Genomic DNA, 16,949 nt, shown 5'->3' with positions numbered 1-16,949 from the left:
GGAAGGATCGCGTGTGTGTGTGCGCGCCCCCTTCCCGCACACGTACGGGGCGGTGGCCACGCTGCCGTCAGGCGCCGCCACGCTGCCGTGCGGCGAGGAAAGTGTCGTGAAGGGGTCGGGCGCGTTCGTGGCGGACACGTGACCCGCCCGGCGCGGTGGCGCGGCCCCATGCGGCGGGGCGCGGCGGCGGCGGCGCTGCTGTGCCTGGGGGCCGCCTGCCTGCTGGGCTGCGGGTTCGATCCCCGCGCCTGGCTGCTGGCGCCCCGCGGCCGCCTGCTGAGCGCCGCCGAGTTGGCCCGGTACCGCGGGGCGGCGGGCGAGCCCGGCCTCTACCTCGCCGTGCTGGGCCGCGTCTTCGACGTGGAGCGTGGCCGCGGGCACTACGGCCCCGGCGGTGCCTACAGCGGCTTCGCAGGTACCTCCGGTGGGGCGGGGGGGGACCTCCGGGGCCCTGCGTTTGGGCCTCGCTGGGGCCTGCCAGGGCCTGGCTGGGGGCTTGGTGAGGCCAAGCAGGGCCTGGCCGCGGGGGGTTCACCACCTGCCCACCTCACAGGGAGAGATGCCACCAGAGCGTTTGCCACCGGGGACTTCACCCAGGCGGGGCTGGTGGACGACGTCTCGGCGCTGTCGCCGGGCGAGATGCTCGCCATCCAGAGCTGGCTCTCCTTCTACAGCGACAACTACGACCCCGTGGGTAGGTGGTTCTGGCCGCAAGGGAAACACGTGTGGAGGAGAGCGGGTATTAGACTGGCTGTTAGGAATTTTGCCCTCTACAACTCCCTGAAATGAGGGTGCAGAGAGCTGGGGATGAGCCTCTTTAATCAAGTAACAAGCGATAGGACAAGAGGTAATGGCCTCAAGTTGTGCCAGGAAAGGTTTAGACTGGATATTAGGAAGCATTTCTTTCCAGAAAGGGTTGTTAGGTGTTGGAATGGGCTGCCCAGGGCAGGGGGGGAGTCCCCATCCCTGGAGGGGTTGAAGAGTCGGGTTGACCCAGCGCTGAGGGATCTGGTGGGGCTGGGAACGGTCAGTGCGAGGTTCATGGTGGGACTGGAGGATCTTCGAGGTCTTTTCCAACTGACATGATTCTGTGATTCTGTGGGTGGGGAAGGGCAGGCCCGCAGCACAGCCATGGAAGGTCGAGGGTGCAGCGCTGTGTAGTGCCAGGCTTGGTCTGCAACACATCCACCTTGGTGAGGGGCTTTCACCTGTGCTGCAGGTGGCTGCTGGGGACCAGCGTACTGAAACCTGCAAGCTGGAGGGCTGCTGAATCAGACCTAGTTTGGTCTCCACTCTCCTCCAAGGCAAAGCTTAACAGTTTTTCTGCCCTGGACTGTGAGCTGCAGCTCTCTGCCCTGCTTTTATTTGTCTCTGCTGAGCAAAAGGCATGGAGCCAGTGCTGCAAGTACTGAAATTAGCAGGACTCTGGAGACAGTAGGAGCAGCAGTGCAAGGAAACTATTTTTGGGAATGAGGTGCATGGGTGGGAAAGACTTCTGGGTTCTGCAGCTGAAAGTGGCATTGACTTTCTGATCTTTAATGAGTCTGTGCCTAAGCTTGTCCTGTGTGGATTTATTAATATGGGTAAATTGCTGTGTAGTCCAAGAATGGAAGGGATGTAAGCTCAGTTAAGTTTTAAAATTGCACCATGGTGGGATCCTCCTTTTTCTGTTTTTAAATAACAAATTTAAAAAAAAAAAACAAACCAAGAATTATTCATTTTCCTTGCCTGGAAGCACTGCGGTTTTAATTGATCTTCTTTTCCAGGGAAGCTGGTGGGCAGATTCTATGATGAAAACGGGGCACCAACAGAAGCCTTGAGGGAGGCTGAGGCTGCAATTGAGGAAGCTCAGAAGTTCCAAGCAGAAAGTGAGCAAAGGAAGCAGCAGTTTCCACCCTGCAACTCTGAATGGAGCTCTGCTAAGGGCAGCCGATTCTGGTGCTCCAGACAGAGGTAAACTCTGCCTTCCCACCGTCATGCTTGGTCCCTTTGTAGTGGAGCAATTTCTGCCCTTTTCTTGGATGCCCTGAGCTTTGTCATTGCCTCTCCTAGCAGGAGTGATGTAGGAAGATGTCCTGGCTCCTGCAGTCACCATGCTCCATGGTCTGTAGGTCAGGTCTGCTGACTCCTCTGCAGAAGGGCGTAGGTTGGTCCTAACGTGCCGAGCTCTGGGATGCACCAGGCACGGTCCCTTCCCCGTCTGCATTCCTCAGGCTGTGCTTTCTGACAGAGGCAGAGCCAACCTGCAAGGAGCAGCTCTCCCTGTGCCAGGTTGGGCCGCTGCTGCTGTGTGAACCAGTCACTAGATTTTCCCTGCCAGTAACAGCAACTGCTGATAGCCTCCACGCAGGCTGGACTTGCCCAGAGGGGTAGGTTGGGCTAGCGAAAATGTTCTCCAGTGTGAGGTAGCGGAAGGGAGCTCTGCTCCCTGACCCAGTGAGCGGGTAAAAGGAAAATAAACTTTCATCCTGATCACTGATACTCTTAGGAATTTTATTTCTGAGGCAAAAGCTCTTCTGTCACACTGGAATCAAAATCAGGTTTCAGAATTTGCCACATGTGCACGTGATCCTCCTGTTCTCAGGAAAACAGGACAGAAATCCCACTAGGACCATCTGCTGCATTTGATCAGGTTTTCTCACCTGTCAGGAATGCAAGGATTAGCTGATGTTTTTCAGACAGTTTCACAGCCTGTCTCACAGGCTACTGCCACAACAGTTTTTACTTAAAACCACATAAAAATGAGGTTGAGCTTTGAATAGTCATTTCCTACTTGGCCTATTTAGTTGTATTCCTCTCACAGTTTAGGAACTATTTTGTTTTAAGATTAAATCATTTCACAGACCACACTGCAAAATGCTTAGTCTTCATTTCCGTACACCAGCAGCACTGCCTACCTTGGGGGATCCGCTTCTACATGTGAACGAGCTTGGGTGCGGCCTTGGGACTGGGTGTTTTAAGTCTCTTGTGTAAGAGTTTACAGGCTTAAAAGATGGAGTAGTTAGGGGAACAGGCAGGATTTGGCCCATAAAGAGACACTATGAAGTAGTTGCAGAAGAAATTGAGACTTTTTTTTATTTTTTCTTTTGCCCTAGTTCTTAAAATCACTGTGTTCAGTCACGGCACAGAAGGCGGCGTGTGGTTATCTGTGAGCAATTAGCTACCCCCAAAAAAGGCATTTTGCCATTAGACACACTGTGCTACATAAGGCTATGATTCCTTTTCCAGCAATAGAAACGTGGGAAGCAGAAGTTGATTGCTCCCAGAAGGGTGAGAGCATGTAGCAGCACTGATGAAACCAGGTTCAGGCCACAGGTTTCTGAAGCACAGCCAATAGGAAGGTATCAGAAAGCTGTGGGATGTTGGCTGTTGGGAGCAAAGTCTACCTCAGTGAGTGTGTTGTTCTACCTCTCCCAGATTGTCTTTTTATCTAATGACTCTCAGTTTCCTGGAAGCATTTTCACGGGTTTGAATTGTAATCTATTTTAATTTTCCATTCTTAGTGGGGGAGTGAACAGAGACTGGACTGGAGTCCCTCGGAAGCTGTACCGCCCCGGTTCAAGGGGGAGTCGCTGTGTGTGTGTGAGGACTGCTGGTCCCCCGTGGGGCCAGCCGGACTCCGCCGAGCACAATGACAGAGGCGACCTGGATAACCCTCACCTGGAGGAGTACGACGGCTGCCATCCGCTGGCAGAGCAGTGTGTCCTGACGGCACCGTGACCCCACATCGGAGTCCCACAGCGAAACGTTGCCCTTTGGGTGGGCAGCTCCAGCTCCATTCCCTTCCACCTGCCTGTGCAAAGGGAGCAGTAACAGTTTCATGGGTTTTGTGACTCTTAACACATGGAGATGAGAGGAGGAGAAAACACTTTAGCCAAGTTAGTGGCTAAAAAAATCAGCAATGGGATACTTTCTTTCTTAGTGCTTTATTCCCACATATTTTTCCATCTGGCAACAAACTGTAAGATGCACAGCCTGAATTATGTTTAAAAGCCGATTTCTTTGTGCTGTCAGGAAATAGCTGCTTGTGTGCAGAACGGCAGGTACAGTGTGTTGTGTTTAAGGCAGTGAGTGCAAGAGCTGCTGCAGCATCACTGACCTCAGTTTATGCACAGTCCTCCAGTCGTTTGAACTCTGCCTACTGCACCGTCATGCTAATGCTCCTTCCCAGGCACCTGATGTACTCCAAAGAGTTTAAAGGTAGCAGGGAGAAGCCCGAATTTCTCCTATAATTAAGGTATGTAGTATCTAGGAACTTGCGCAGTTTAGTTAAACACAAGCTTTATCAAAATCTTCATGTACAGAAGGCAAAGGTCAGAGCTGTATTTCCTCATGTAGTGTTTGTATTGGATACTGTGCAAAGAAGATAGCAGACACCACCTATGACGATCATTGTTTTATATTAACCTCACCATCCTGGTCCCCTGAGTCACTACTTTCAAACTACTGAGATAGGGAATTGCTAGTTTTAAATAGGCAATAACAGACACTATGTCGACCATCCTGCTGTAATCCACCTTTCCGTTCTGGTGTATGACCTCCTCCCACCCGCTGCGTGCCCGTCAGACTGTAACCTGAGGCTGGATGTACCCTCGCCAGGCCCAGCTCCCTTAAAGTCCGTATCTCTTTTGTTACAGCCAGTAACATTCAGTAATGAGTGACTCCCAGAAGAGCAGGGCAAGTTACTACCATTTTTGTGGGGGTCTGAAAAGGAGAAGGGAATACCTGCATAGGGCCTAGGTGCTAGAAACACCAGGCTGCAGGGAAGCAGTTGCTGGTTTTCAGAAACTAATGTTAGAATCAGTTTCTGGTGTAGGGGCAGCTTCGAGTGACACCCAGATTGCACAGTGTCCAGCAGCAGCACAGCTGTGTGCAGTTCTTAAGGCAGCTGCCACCTGTTTTGAGTTAGTTTTGAGCTACTACCACCTCTAAAGAAAGTCCCACAAATCTAAGCAATTAGTAACTAGTAAGATTACAGGAGCAAGAGTGATCACTTCACTGCAGCGGCAGTGACATACTACAGCACTTTCACCTCGGATCAGACAAGGCTGTAGCTGCCGTGGATGGGAGCCACGCCGCAATTTAAACATTTACAGGGTTGTTGTAATAAATGTTTGGGTTTTTTTTTTTTTCCACTTGCTTCTGCTGTGTTTCTTTTCTACCATCATCTTGAAGAAAAACCCTCCAAGACCCTTGCAGGCAGATGTACCAGCTCGTAGGAGCCAGCAGGGAAGGTGTCTGTGTAGCCGCATGGCAGCAGAGCCTCACACAGCGCTGAGGCCACAGTCACACTTCTAGAACTGAAGCTCAGCCCTGGGCTTGTGGCATCTTTGGGCACATTTCACAGAACAGTTAAAGCTGTGTAAAATCTGCAGGCAAGAGCAGCAAAGCAGTGCTTTCTTGTCTCCACAACTTAGTGGATCAGTATGGCCTTTGCTGTTGGACACCTCTTTTACAAGAACTTGCCTTTAGAGGTCAAACCATCCCCAGAAATGGGTCTTTAGAAGTTGTAGGAAATTACAATTATTAAATACTGTAAAAAGCAGTTTGTAAGGGCAAGTCAATGTCACAAATTGGAGTCCTAGTGAAGGTGTATCAGCTACGTAACTTCTAACCAAGCTTCATCTTACTGTAATGCTCAAGCACTACGGGAGCAGTACTGAAATGCAGAGGGGATGGTTTTGATCTTAAGAGCTAAACGGGAATCAAGCTGCTGCAGGAGGGCAAGATGGGACAGCGTTACTTTAAGTTAAAAGTTGGTTGAAACCATTTCACAGCTTATTCCTCAGTTTAGCGTTTGGAAACACTAGGTGGGGGAAGTTTGTCTTGCCCTAGGAATAAGTCATCTATTAAACAAGGAGACTCCCTTCCTGACCTGAAGTGCTCCAAGATTACCTTGTTTCTACTCAAAAGCTCAGCTAGATTCTCCCATGGTAGAAAAGGGTAGGAAGAAAATAGTGATAGTTACACAAGGATCAAGTAAACATAGAGAGTGCTCTAATGAAGCTCATCATTCACCCATACTTTAGTAAGTTTTATTAATAAAAGACTAATGCATCTGAGCTGAGAACCAGTTTACTCCGTGAACCAGCTCTGGCCTGTAGGAAGTTCAGATTGTTCCATAAGAATGATTACAGATAAGTCTAGTATAAGGCATTCGAGATGACTACATGGTACAAACTAGAACACCAGACCTTGTCAGCCAAAAGAACAGTTGTAGCAGTTCCACAACATTCAAATGAATACCTGGAATAATTTCAGAACAAATAAAGTTGTCAGGCCCAGTTGAATGTTACATCCCTAGTGTTCCTCGTGGCTTGTAAAGGAGCTTGCAGCGGGGCAGCCATCTACAGAAGATACTTTCTTAACAAGGTTTCCACCTCACAATGCATTATCTAGTTATGCATTTTATTACAAGTAGAATAATTACACAACAAAGTAATGCATATTGGAAAAATACATTTTTACAATGACTCCAGACAAACGTTGCAGAAAAATGCCATTGTTCTAAGACTTCCTTTTCTATTTCAGAGGGTATTAGAAGGTTCAGAGTTATTTTTGTCACTCATACAAGCTTTGATTTTTCTAGAGATGAGTTTGCTGCAGTACCCAACTCTACCGGTTACAGAAGAAGAGGACTTGCCTATTAACATTTGATCTACAAAGAGTCCAGCCTTGGCCTCCCGTATTGTTACGTGTTAATTCATAAGCACTAGGTGAGAAGTTGTACAAGCCAGCACGGGAAGTCATTAAGGCATCTGTCAGCTTTCAGCCAGCAACTTGCTATGCTGTTAGTACCTTCAACACTAACATCCTCACTCCACTTAGTGGTGTGAAACAGTGACTACACCTTTTTCAGATACACAGATTAGAACTTAAGCCAGACCACATTTTGTGCTTGTGTAAGTGCTGCATGACTGCAATCAAAAGGAATCCAGTCTCAGAACAAAAAGCTACACTATGAACCACCACAGACTTCCCATGCAGCCCTGTTGAAGTGCCTGAAGCCTGGTTTGACAGGGACAGAAGTTTGTTTTCCATTTACCCTTTTGTTCAATGCTTGGCAGACTTGATTCTCAAGTTAATAGATACCACTTAAAGACAGCAGGGGTAAGAGGGGTGGGGTTTTTGGTCACAACTGTAGTATGCTACAAAAAGGAAGAGCAGTTGTTTATGGAGTTAGAAATGTGTTGACCACTACTACGTTACCAAGTGCCTCCATTCACATTTGTACCCTGCAGTGGAGCATTGCCAGCAAAACTCCCCAAAAAATCTCAGGGGTCTGAGAGTTCAGACCAATACTAGGCAGAGTGCACAAAGGATTGAGCCCCACCAGCTGTCTGGTGGGGTCAACCTCTTCAGTTGAGCTAGAAGAGAACTAACGTGGGTTTTGGTTCAAGTTGTGAGCTTTTGCCCTTGAATTCTGGCAGAAAGCTATTTAGAGTTGGCTGGAAGGAAATCTCAAAGGCACTTTAAAATGATCAAATTCGCTGAATGTAGTTGCTTTAAATTTAATGAACACTTCAGGCTGTACATTAGTTTATCAATAACCTTAATTTTCCTTTCAGACTTCAGTAAGAAAGCTGGTACAGTATTGGCTGTAAACAGCAAATGAGGAGCATTACAATGGTTTCCCAGATCTTTCCCAGAGTTTCAGGCAGCCTTCTACTTTTAAAAACAGCAACTAGCCAGCCTCAAACTTGCCATTCAGTTAAGCTGAATTTTCACAAGATCTACATTTTTCATCATTTAAAAGGTTGCTTATTCTGTTAGAACTGAGCTCCTGTTCCCTTGCCCCTTCCATCAGAGAAGTCACTGAAAAAAGTGAAGTTTAAATGCTTTAGCAATTACACGTGCAGTTTTCCAATTAAGTTGAAGACCATAGGCTATGGCCTTGGAAGGACACTCCTCTACCACTATCTTTCAATATTCGGAGCACACACTTACCATTCCACAGCTCTGCAGCTCCAAAACAAGAAGTCAGTCAACATATTATTATGGGATATGCTACAGTCAAGACTTCTTTCACCAAATGCACTGTCTCTCCATTGTTATCTTTCACTGCTAGAGACTTGCAGCCAGTGATACTCTGAAACATCCGAAAGGAATGGACTAGAAGTACAGTGTTTTCCATCACTCAAAACCCCCCAAACTGTAACTTGAAGTTAAATGCTTCGGACACCAGTATTTTCCATCTCATTCACCTGGAATACTACGCCAGAGATGCACCATTTGTATTGGTAACTGTTACGGAGACCAGTTGTGCTACCCAGGGCATTCTGTTGGAACATGACAGCAGCAGACATTAAACAGTGAAGCAAATTTGTATTATCATTCATCATTCTTCTCTAGTGTTACAAGGGTGAGATTCCAGTTATATACTTATTGGAAGATCAAAGTGCAGATCAAGTGAGACTTGATGTGAAATTCATCGTGCAAATATCAGCAATTACACCCCTTCCCATCCTTTTCTTGTACAAGTCTGAGAAAAACCTCAAGCAAGTCTCCCATAAAAGCAGCAGTCCAGTTTATCATCTCATCTTACCCTTTAAGACTGACAAGCCACTACTCCAAGCGTGTCACCAACTCATCCATATTGTACACTGGAGATAACAGTCATTAGGTAAATGCACAACAGTTCATGGAGATGAGGAATGCTGAGTTGAGTCTAAACTAGGTTCATTTCTTCGGATGAAAACGGCCTTAACATGGCATGTAGTTTTGCTTAAGTACACATTTTTTCTGACTGAAGCCTTTGCCCACCAAATCACAACCCTGTCTATCAGCAAAGTACTTTCCTGTTTACCTAGACAACGTGGTGTTGGATTTTTACAGATTCAGCATGTTTAAGAGAGCACGACCAGCTTGGATTAAAACACTGCAGCTTAATCCAAGTGCCTGGCACCGCACTGCCAATTCAGAATCCTTCCTTCAGGGCCAGAGGCTTAATGTTAATAGGAAGCCTCCAAATGCACTCCCACTCACCAGCAATCCAGGTGAAAATGGACCAAGTTTCATGTCTAGAGGGGCAGCACATTCTACGTGGGTAGGATTACAGACTCTCCTGCAGCAGTTAACCAGGGTCTTTAAACCAAAGGAAAGTGCTACTCTCCCTCACGGGATTCATAAATGCACTTCAGCATTTATTGCTGTATTGTGAGTTAGACTACTTAACCAGTTTTAGTGTTTCTCCATTTAGCATATGCTTAGGCCTTTCAGCACACTTATGTTCATTTATACCAGTTTCATGAATGGGAAGGACTAGCAATGTAAATATGAAAGTGCAACAAAGTAGACTGACAGCTCTAGCAGGTACAAGCAAGAGTATTTACCAGCTAAAACAATCCTGCACCTCTCTTGAACATGCTAAAGCTAATGAGACATTTACTGAGGAGGTATCAAGATGTGGATCTGCAATTCTGACTGCTTTGCATCAGATGTTGTAAAGCTTTCTGTTGTAAGGCCACAATTCTTGAGCTATGCTTACAACTACCCCCATTTTTGAAGAGTTTCTTGAAATGAACAGTGGTTGCAACAGCTCAGTCTAGCTTCACAAGAAGTCTTCTCTAGAGAAAGGGAACATTTATCTTTAAGACAAAGCAAAGAAAGATACCTGGTTACCCTGAAACTTAATGCCATCTCTACTAAGCAGCCTGAAAGCCACAGGACTTAATAGAGTTGCTCAGTGCAAAGCACCATGTCAAGGACAGACCTGTTTTATGTCGATTCAAACATCGGCCTAACAATTTTAGCTTCCATACCCCACTGCAACTAGAAGAGGGTCTAAATTCTTTTGTCACTTGGTTTCAACAATCCACTCGAATTCCTAGTGAAGTCTATCACAGCCCAATACATTTACAGTCATACAAAGTCATTTATACCGGAATATATCATAACAGGGTCCTTAATTAGTTCAGTCTATTGCAGAAGACATGTATAGGCCTCCTCTTCCCTATCCAGAGGGCTTGTAAGCAGAGCTGCTGTCAGGAGCACTGACTGGGAATCCCTTTACTTCCACAGCATACTAGGAGACTCCTCCCAGAGTCAGGACATCAAAGCAGATGTTGCAAACTCGAACTGGCTTGTTCAGATCAAATTTTATGATAGGAATCTCCTTTGTTGAGCACTTATGGCAGAGCAGGCGTCCACAGTGTCGGCTGTTGGTAGAAGAGAGGTGGGAGAAAAGTGAACACAGTGAACACCAGGGTTTTACTGCTTGATATTCTTTGTCAATGATAGTATCACTAAAAGGTACATTAGCAATTGAAATGCTACATTTTTCTTGTACCTTCTGATATCTCTCATGTAATAATTGAATATTAATGCCAAAAACACATGCTGCTTCTATACTAGTCAGTCACCTTGTACTACTTCAACTGATGCATGTGTAGTTTCTCTGGAACACTGGGATAAGAGGAAAAAAAAAATAATCTTAGCTTAACATCCATTTAACCCAGCATATTTTGTAGAAGTTCAGACTAGTTAAGGAAACGCAACTCATGTCATTTCCACATTACAAACAGCACCCCAACCTAAGCTGGCAGCGACTGCCCCAAACATCACCTGTTTCAGAGCAAGTCAGCCCCACCACTGAAAGCAGGCATCTAAATCCTCCATTTCACTGCTGGAACTTTGACATGATTTCTCAGTTCCAACAAATCAGAGTATTAAGTGCACAAACTGCTTAAGATAGATTTTAGGCAGACCACAAGTTACTGATCTGGGGCAGGGTGGCATGTTTCAGCTAAGATTACTGGTTACACACCTACATTAACATGGAGGTTTCCTAAACCACCAGAAGGATCAAGCCTAGCTACATTTGGAAGAGGAATCTGTTTCCTTGTAAGCACAGCAAGATGTGTCATATTACCAGTGATGCTTTCTTGTCGTGACTCCAAATTTGGCAGTGCATTCATAGCAGTTGGAGCCATCACACCAGGGAGGTTCTTTTGTCAGCATATCTGTTAGAGGCAAAAATGTAAAGGCAAAATGGGCTCAGGCACTTCTTGAATACACTGTAACATTAAGGAGGCTTTTTCCAGTTTTAGGTTGCATCCAGTATAATTAACTATTCCTGCAGTAGCTGCAGTCTCGTTTGTAGACAATGTACAGTTGCTTTCACCAACACCACATTATCCACGGTGACTATACAGCACAAGTTAAAAAGCAGTATCTACATTGCAGGCTACATTAGACTTCAACTCCAGCCAGGAGCCTCCATGTCTATCCTTCCAGAAAAAGTACTATTTGTCAGGTCTGGATTAGTCAACTTTTCAGTTGATCATGAGAAAAATTTGTATTTCTACCCCCCATTTAAAGTAGTAGAATATTCACAGAAGTTCAGACCCTCTGGAATTTCTGTAATCTAAGTCAGATGTCCAGAGTTCTTTCCTCCACCAAAGTATCTCGGAAGCATAAGCTAAAAACACCTTCCAACTGTAGCAAGTGGTACTTACCCAGCAGTCTAAAGAGAAGCTGTTTTGTAGCAACTTGATAGTTGAAGATATTGACTCCTTGATTATTGTTAACACCAAGACGAGCCCCAGCTCTCACTATTGCACGACACAAGTTAGCATTCCCCTTCATGTAAGCCAACAGGAGCACTGAAAAATAAAAGCCAGATACTTCCCTGCTAACAGAGTGGTAGGTCTTGCATTACACACAGTCCAGAGTAGGACCTTTAGTTCCTTTAAGTTTCTGTGTAATGTTTGCATCTTACTGTATTTAACATACTACTGCCAATTAAAGCTTTACAAGTGACATACCATTAATACAACTTGAGTAACTTTCAAGTGTAATAGCTGTTGAATCTCACCTACCTGTGTTTCCTTCAGCATCAGGTTTGTCTAGAGGGTATTCTGGCATACACTCCAAGAAGAGGTCACAGATGGCTGCTGCGTTATCTTTCCCATATTGTCCCAAAATATGCATTGGTGACTGGCCTCTGGGGAAAAGAGTTTGTTATCCTAATCAAAGTCTGCTTGCTACTCACATCTAACTCTCCTTGTTTTCAAGTTTGGTTCAGACTTGTACAGAGTTACTTAGGTGTAGAATCATTTATCACACACAGCTGCCTCCTTTAACTTCCTTTTCTCGGTATACATAAATTCCACACAGTTTAGACACTGCATGCTCTGCACACTTCACTGTAAAATTAGTGTAGAAATACTATAATCCAAACCAAATTTTTAGGTTTTTTTATCTAGTCATACCAGCACATATTTAAAAATACATTGTGATGCTTTTAATCTGCTAAGACTATACTAATTACCTAATATTAAAGGCTTCTGCATCTACATTGCACTCTGTGAGGAGGACCCGGATGTTGTTTAGACGGCCATGCATCACTGCCAGATGAAGAGCTGAAAAGTGAAAGAGAAGCTTCAAGAACATGAAGTCCTTAATGTCAGCAATAGTTACAGCCTGCTAAAACTGAGCACTCCCACTTCCCGCGCCTTCCCTCCCCAAAACTCCTTCCACCAGCTTTGATTTCTTGGACTTTCTTTTTCACCTTTGAAGAGCGAGCCCATTCAGTGGGCTCTCTCTACCACTAGCAGGTATCATGAACACACCTAAAGAAGTGTTTCCATCTACTTGTATAACTTTAGTAGTTTACCATTATTTCCATTTTCATCTACAGCTGCAAAGTCTACTCCATTCTCCAGAAGGACTGAACAAATGGTGGGCAAATCTTGCTGGGCTGCTAAGTGAAGAGCAGTCTGACGATGCTTAGTCAGTTCATTCACCTGGGCACCTGCAAGCAGCTGTCAAGATGCAAGAAAGAATATGTTCAAAGATATTTCGGGGCTATCAGCCAACAGTTTATTTTGGTGAATGAAGCACACAAGACTCCACTGTACAGAGATACTTCTAGGCCTCCAGCATATACAAAATGCTATTGTTACTGAGCTGCTGCAACTTGTGTTCCTGTTCAAACCTGCAGAAAGTGCGAGGTAAGATACTTCCTTTAAAGTAAGCCACACTACCCAGTGATTGCTGCAAATCAAACATGCTCATGTGAAGGCTACTGACGCAGCTCAGCTAACAGTAAAAGCTAAAGGGAACTCTACGCAAGTCTGAGTTCTGTGTCAGAAAAAGCGGTGTCACCTTCAGCAGACTTCTCCAGCCTACAGGCAACGTGCATTAAGGCAGAACGTGCATTTTTAAGTAGAGGAAAAATGACTCTCTGGTACATACCAGATTACGCACAATGATCTCTGAGCCAGCTTGTACAGCCAGGTGGAGTGGTGTTAGTTTGGAGGCATCCTGGACCCGAGAGTTTACATTAGCCTGTACGCTTATCAGGAACAGCACACTCTCAATGTCCGAGTTCTGAACAGCTACATGTAGGAAATTCCGACCCTTATTATCAACCTGTGGCAGAAAGGGCACATGAAATGAAATCAATTATGTCTGTAGAACAGCGAGTTGTTATGTAGTAGGACATTTTCACTGAGAGATACTTGCTCCCTCTACTCTTGAGGTGAACTGTGGAGTGTTGTTCCTTTCACCGCTTGACATTAGAGACTTGATAGATGTGACTATCAAGTAAATGAACTGAGAAATAATCAGCTGCAACTGCTCACTCTAGTCTGCTTCACACTACTTTATTTCTACTTTATAACCTTGTCATTTCTTGACCACTCACTTGAGAGTATTACGACAGACAAAAGGTTAACAGCTGAAGCAGTAGTTAATGATAAACTCAGTTAAATGAAACAAACTTGAGTCAATCTGGCAGTTAACACTGGAGAAGGATGCAACACACAGTCCTGCCATGCTAATGCAAACTGTATTCATTTTATGGCTTAATACAAAGTGCATGTTGCTGTTCATCTTTGCCTTGAATCTGATGTTAAAGCACATTTAGAACTGGCTGTATTTGTAACCATGTTTTAGACATATTACAAGAGCTCACTAAGCACTCAAATACTTCACTAGTAATTAAACTTACACAGGGTAGGAAGAAACTCCTGAACACCTGCCTGAAGTGTCACATCAGAAGCCTGAAGATACAGTTATAGGTTTTATAGTTCAGCAATGCAGCAGAACATCTATTATGCAGTTATTTTAGGTCAGGGTTTCTGTTCTGGATAGCTTTAGGAGAGCTAGGTAATAGATTATTTTTGTACTAGTCCAGCCCAAGACAAGGGTACAGTTAGAACTTTCTCCTTATATACACATATGCCCGTTCCTCAATTTAGTACTGACGAGATAAGGTTTGATGAGACACTAACCCTTGGTGATGTTACTCACACATAGCATGTACACACCTACAGTTTCCCAATAAATCCTGCTACAGAAAACTGGCATCTGGCAAATGTTACTGCATGTAAAGCCACAAAAGGCTAAAGCAGAATTTGCTTGTGGAACACCTGTTACCACAAACTAGTGCAGTAAGACCAGCATGCTTTGAATACTCCCCAGCTTACCTGTTCAGCAGCTCCTGGTTCCCTCTTCAAAATTGCTTCAGCTGCTTTGTTATTTTTATATGTCATAGCACATGCAAAGGGAGTCATTCCTTGCCTGTCACGTACATTTAGCTTAATATCTGGATGTGAAATCATAAGCTGAATGATAACATTATGTTGGTTGCTAATGGCAACATGGATTGGAGTTCTTCCTTCTGCATCCTACAAGGAAACCAGGAAATTTGTATATAAAGATTCAGTAATACACAAATCCTTCCCTAATTCTGAAGAGTTGAAGAAACTTATTAGTTTAATTCTGTGACACACCCAGCTGCCTTTGGCTGGGACACTAAACAGTTGCAGTGGGAGCTCCAATCCACAGTGTAAAGCAAATTGGTACTTGTTTCTCCAAATAGTTGGCCTCAATCCTGTACTATACAGCCATTTAAGTAGCTCAGAGTAACAGTTCCCATGTAGTCAGACATTTTGAGGGCAGAGATGAGCATTCAAACTTAAGCCTAGCAAATTCAAATAAGGTGTTTAATCACCTGTCTGTATCAAGTAGCAGTTTACAGCCATGGCTGCTTTGTGACTATGTGTTCTGTCATTCATCTTGATGTCATTTTCCAATAGCATCAGGACCCAGAAGTGTTATGTATTAATTTCTTTTGTTGTTATCTGTCAAGCTTCTGTTTAAGGATTACTGTGTAATCAAAAATGAAATGTAATTTGTACTTACATCACCTCAGTTTACTCTAACAGAAGACACTTCCTAAACACACTAACAAAGTAGAGTATTCTGGAGTTTTACACTATAGCTAGTCTAATGATTAACTGCAGCAGGATACAGTCCTATTCCTGCCTTTAATTCACACTAGGGACAGAAGAGTTGAATTCCAATCATTACATCAGAAAACTATCACCGCAAGAAGTTTTCCGTATCATGGTTTTCCTTTAGTATAGCTTCCAGAATTAACCCATCATATGGGCAGATAAGCACTAGATCTGGTAACAAGGGACAGGAAAGAAAGAAGAACTGCACCCAGTCATCACATTGCCTCAGCCGTAATAGAAGGACATTTTTTTCCTATGAAGCAAAATACACAGCTGAGAGGAAAGCTTGTTTTCACTACAGTAAAGAATCAACTCCAAAGAAACCATGCATAATTTCTCTACATACCTGAGCATTAACATTGGCACCAAACTCCAAAAGGCACTGGATCACCTCTTCTAGTCCCCAGCAGGCTGCCAAGTGTAAGGGTGTCTGTCCATCATGAGCTTCCTCTTCTCCTTCTCCATTTGGGCCTGGCTTTCTAGGACTATTCACATCACAACCACTAAAACAAACACAATACAGTCAATTTATTACGTTTAATCCAGATTTAAACTGTTCCGAACAAGGGTCAAAAAAGTTTACAAGATATGATCTAGCAGCTGCATTCTACAAAAGATCAAGTTCCTGGTTTTAGTTAGACTCTTGTCATCAAAAACATGATGCTAATATTGATAACAGAATATGTCTTTAAGATTAGACAGATTTCCATAAGTGCCATCCACCCACCAAGTCTAATGAAGCACATACCTGTTACTGGCTCAAAATAACGTTCAGTTAATTTATGCCAGGAAAATATGTACATGCACATTAGAAGATTTTTATTTTAGAAGGGGGTCTGACCTGCGAATAAGAAAGCATGCTATTTGTTCACTGTTTTCATCAATAGCTCTATGAAGAAGAGTTTGTAAGCAGCCACTTGGTCCTGACCCCCAACAGGTTGAATCACAGCCATGCCTAACCTGGAAGGAGAAGCACAATGAGGCAGTGAAGGTTTTTTTATGTCTCCAGCAGGCTTCTACTACTTTATATAGTCCTTGACTAATGCTTCAGAAACATTATCCCTTAGAGGTAGAGTTTGAGATGCTTTATCTATTCTTGTGACAGTCACTGAATTTCAGGAAGCTACTTTATGTCTTCCTGACCAATATTTTACTGGTCTGCTATGTAATACTTCATTAGGTAGTGTTTACTATCAATCAGATATTCACCCAAATACACTGAATAGACAGGTCTTAACCCAGTTTGGCTAAGACTTACTTCACTTTCAGCAGTGACAAGCACCGACAGTGAGCCAAGAAGCCTCAGCAGACATTGCCTTTGAAGGTCTGGCCCATTTACTTGCTTTCCTATACATTCAGCTAAACAGATAGTTTTTTCCAGGAAGTGTATTTCTAATATTTGCATTTTCTACTACAGAACTACTTACTCAAGCTATGTAGCACTTAAATAAGACTTGTTCCACTCCACTTTACAAACTATTTACAAGGCTTATACATGAGTAGTTTCAGTGTCGACTCCATAAAGATTCTTACCCAATACTAGCACAAATGGTCAAGTATAGTTACAAGATTTATTTCTCAGGTCATCAGCACGGCTGTTAAATAGTTGTCTCTAGCAGACAATAACTGTGGTCATCAGAGACAAAGCTTTCACATAACTTCCTTATGAAGGAGATGTAAGGAAGTCTACTTGCATCTCCTAAG

The 16,949-nt window shown here is 44.1% G+C and overlaps 2 protein-coding genes across 3 annotated transcripts in view; one reads left to right on the top strand and one right to left on the bottom strand.

Moving 5' to 3' along the window:
• The first annotated feature begins 144 nt into the window (after positions 1 to 144).
• CYB5D2 (cytochrome b5 domain containing 2) lies at positions 145 to 5,135 on the top strand. The gene is made up of 4 exons (XM_074845555.1): positions 145 to 415; positions 554 to 694; positions 1,767 to 1,953; positions 3,504 to 5,135. The coding sequence occupies exons 1-4, from the start codon at positions 169 to 171 to the stop codon at positions 3,718 to 3,720; spliced, it is 792 nt and encodes a 263-aa protein (XP_074701656.1). The 5' UTR covers positions 145 to 168; the 3' UTR covers positions 3,721 to 5,135.
• An 878-nt stretch (positions 5,136 to 6,013) lies between these two features.
• Positions 6,014 to 16,949, bottom strand: part of ANKFY1 (ankyrin repeat and FYVE domain containing 1) — a 34,199-nt gene continuing 23,263 nt past the window's right edge. For both annotated transcript variants that reach the window (XM_074845553.1, XM_074845554.1), the window contains 10 exons: positions 16,087 to 16,205; positions 15,592 to 15,748; positions 14,433 to 14,633; positions 13,198 to 13,374; positions 12,617 to 12,764; positions 12,272 to 12,362; positions 11,820 to 11,944; positions 11,457 to 11,603; positions 10,871 to 10,961; positions 6,014 to 10,157 (listed from right to left, as the gene is read on the bottom strand). In XM_074845553.1, the coding sequence (XP_074701654.1) occupies positions 10,025 to 10,157; positions 10,871 to 10,961; positions 11,457 to 11,603; positions 11,820 to 11,944; positions 12,272 to 12,362; positions 12,617 to 12,764; positions 13,198 to 13,374; positions 14,433 to 14,633; positions 15,592 to 15,748; positions 16,087 to 16,205 (1,389 nt within the window). In that variant the 3' untranslated portion in view covers positions 6,014 to 10,024. The remainder of the gene's footprint in view (positions 10,158 to 10,870; positions 10,962 to 11,456; positions 11,604 to 11,819; positions 11,945 to 12,271; positions 12,363 to 12,616; positions 12,765 to 13,197; positions 13,375 to 14,432; positions 14,634 to 15,591; positions 15,749 to 16,086; positions 16,206 to 16,949) is intronic.

Source organism: Strix aluco, chromosome 19 (genome assembly GCF_031877795.1).
Source record: "Strix aluco isolate bStrAlu1 chromosome 19, bStrAlu1.hap1, whole genome shotgun sequence".
Lineage (NCBI taxonomy): Eukaryota > Metazoa > Chordata > Aves > Strigiformes > Strigidae > Strix > Strix aluco.
Note: the sequence above shows the minus strand (reverse complement) of the source record. Positions and strands in the feature narration are given on the sequence as shown.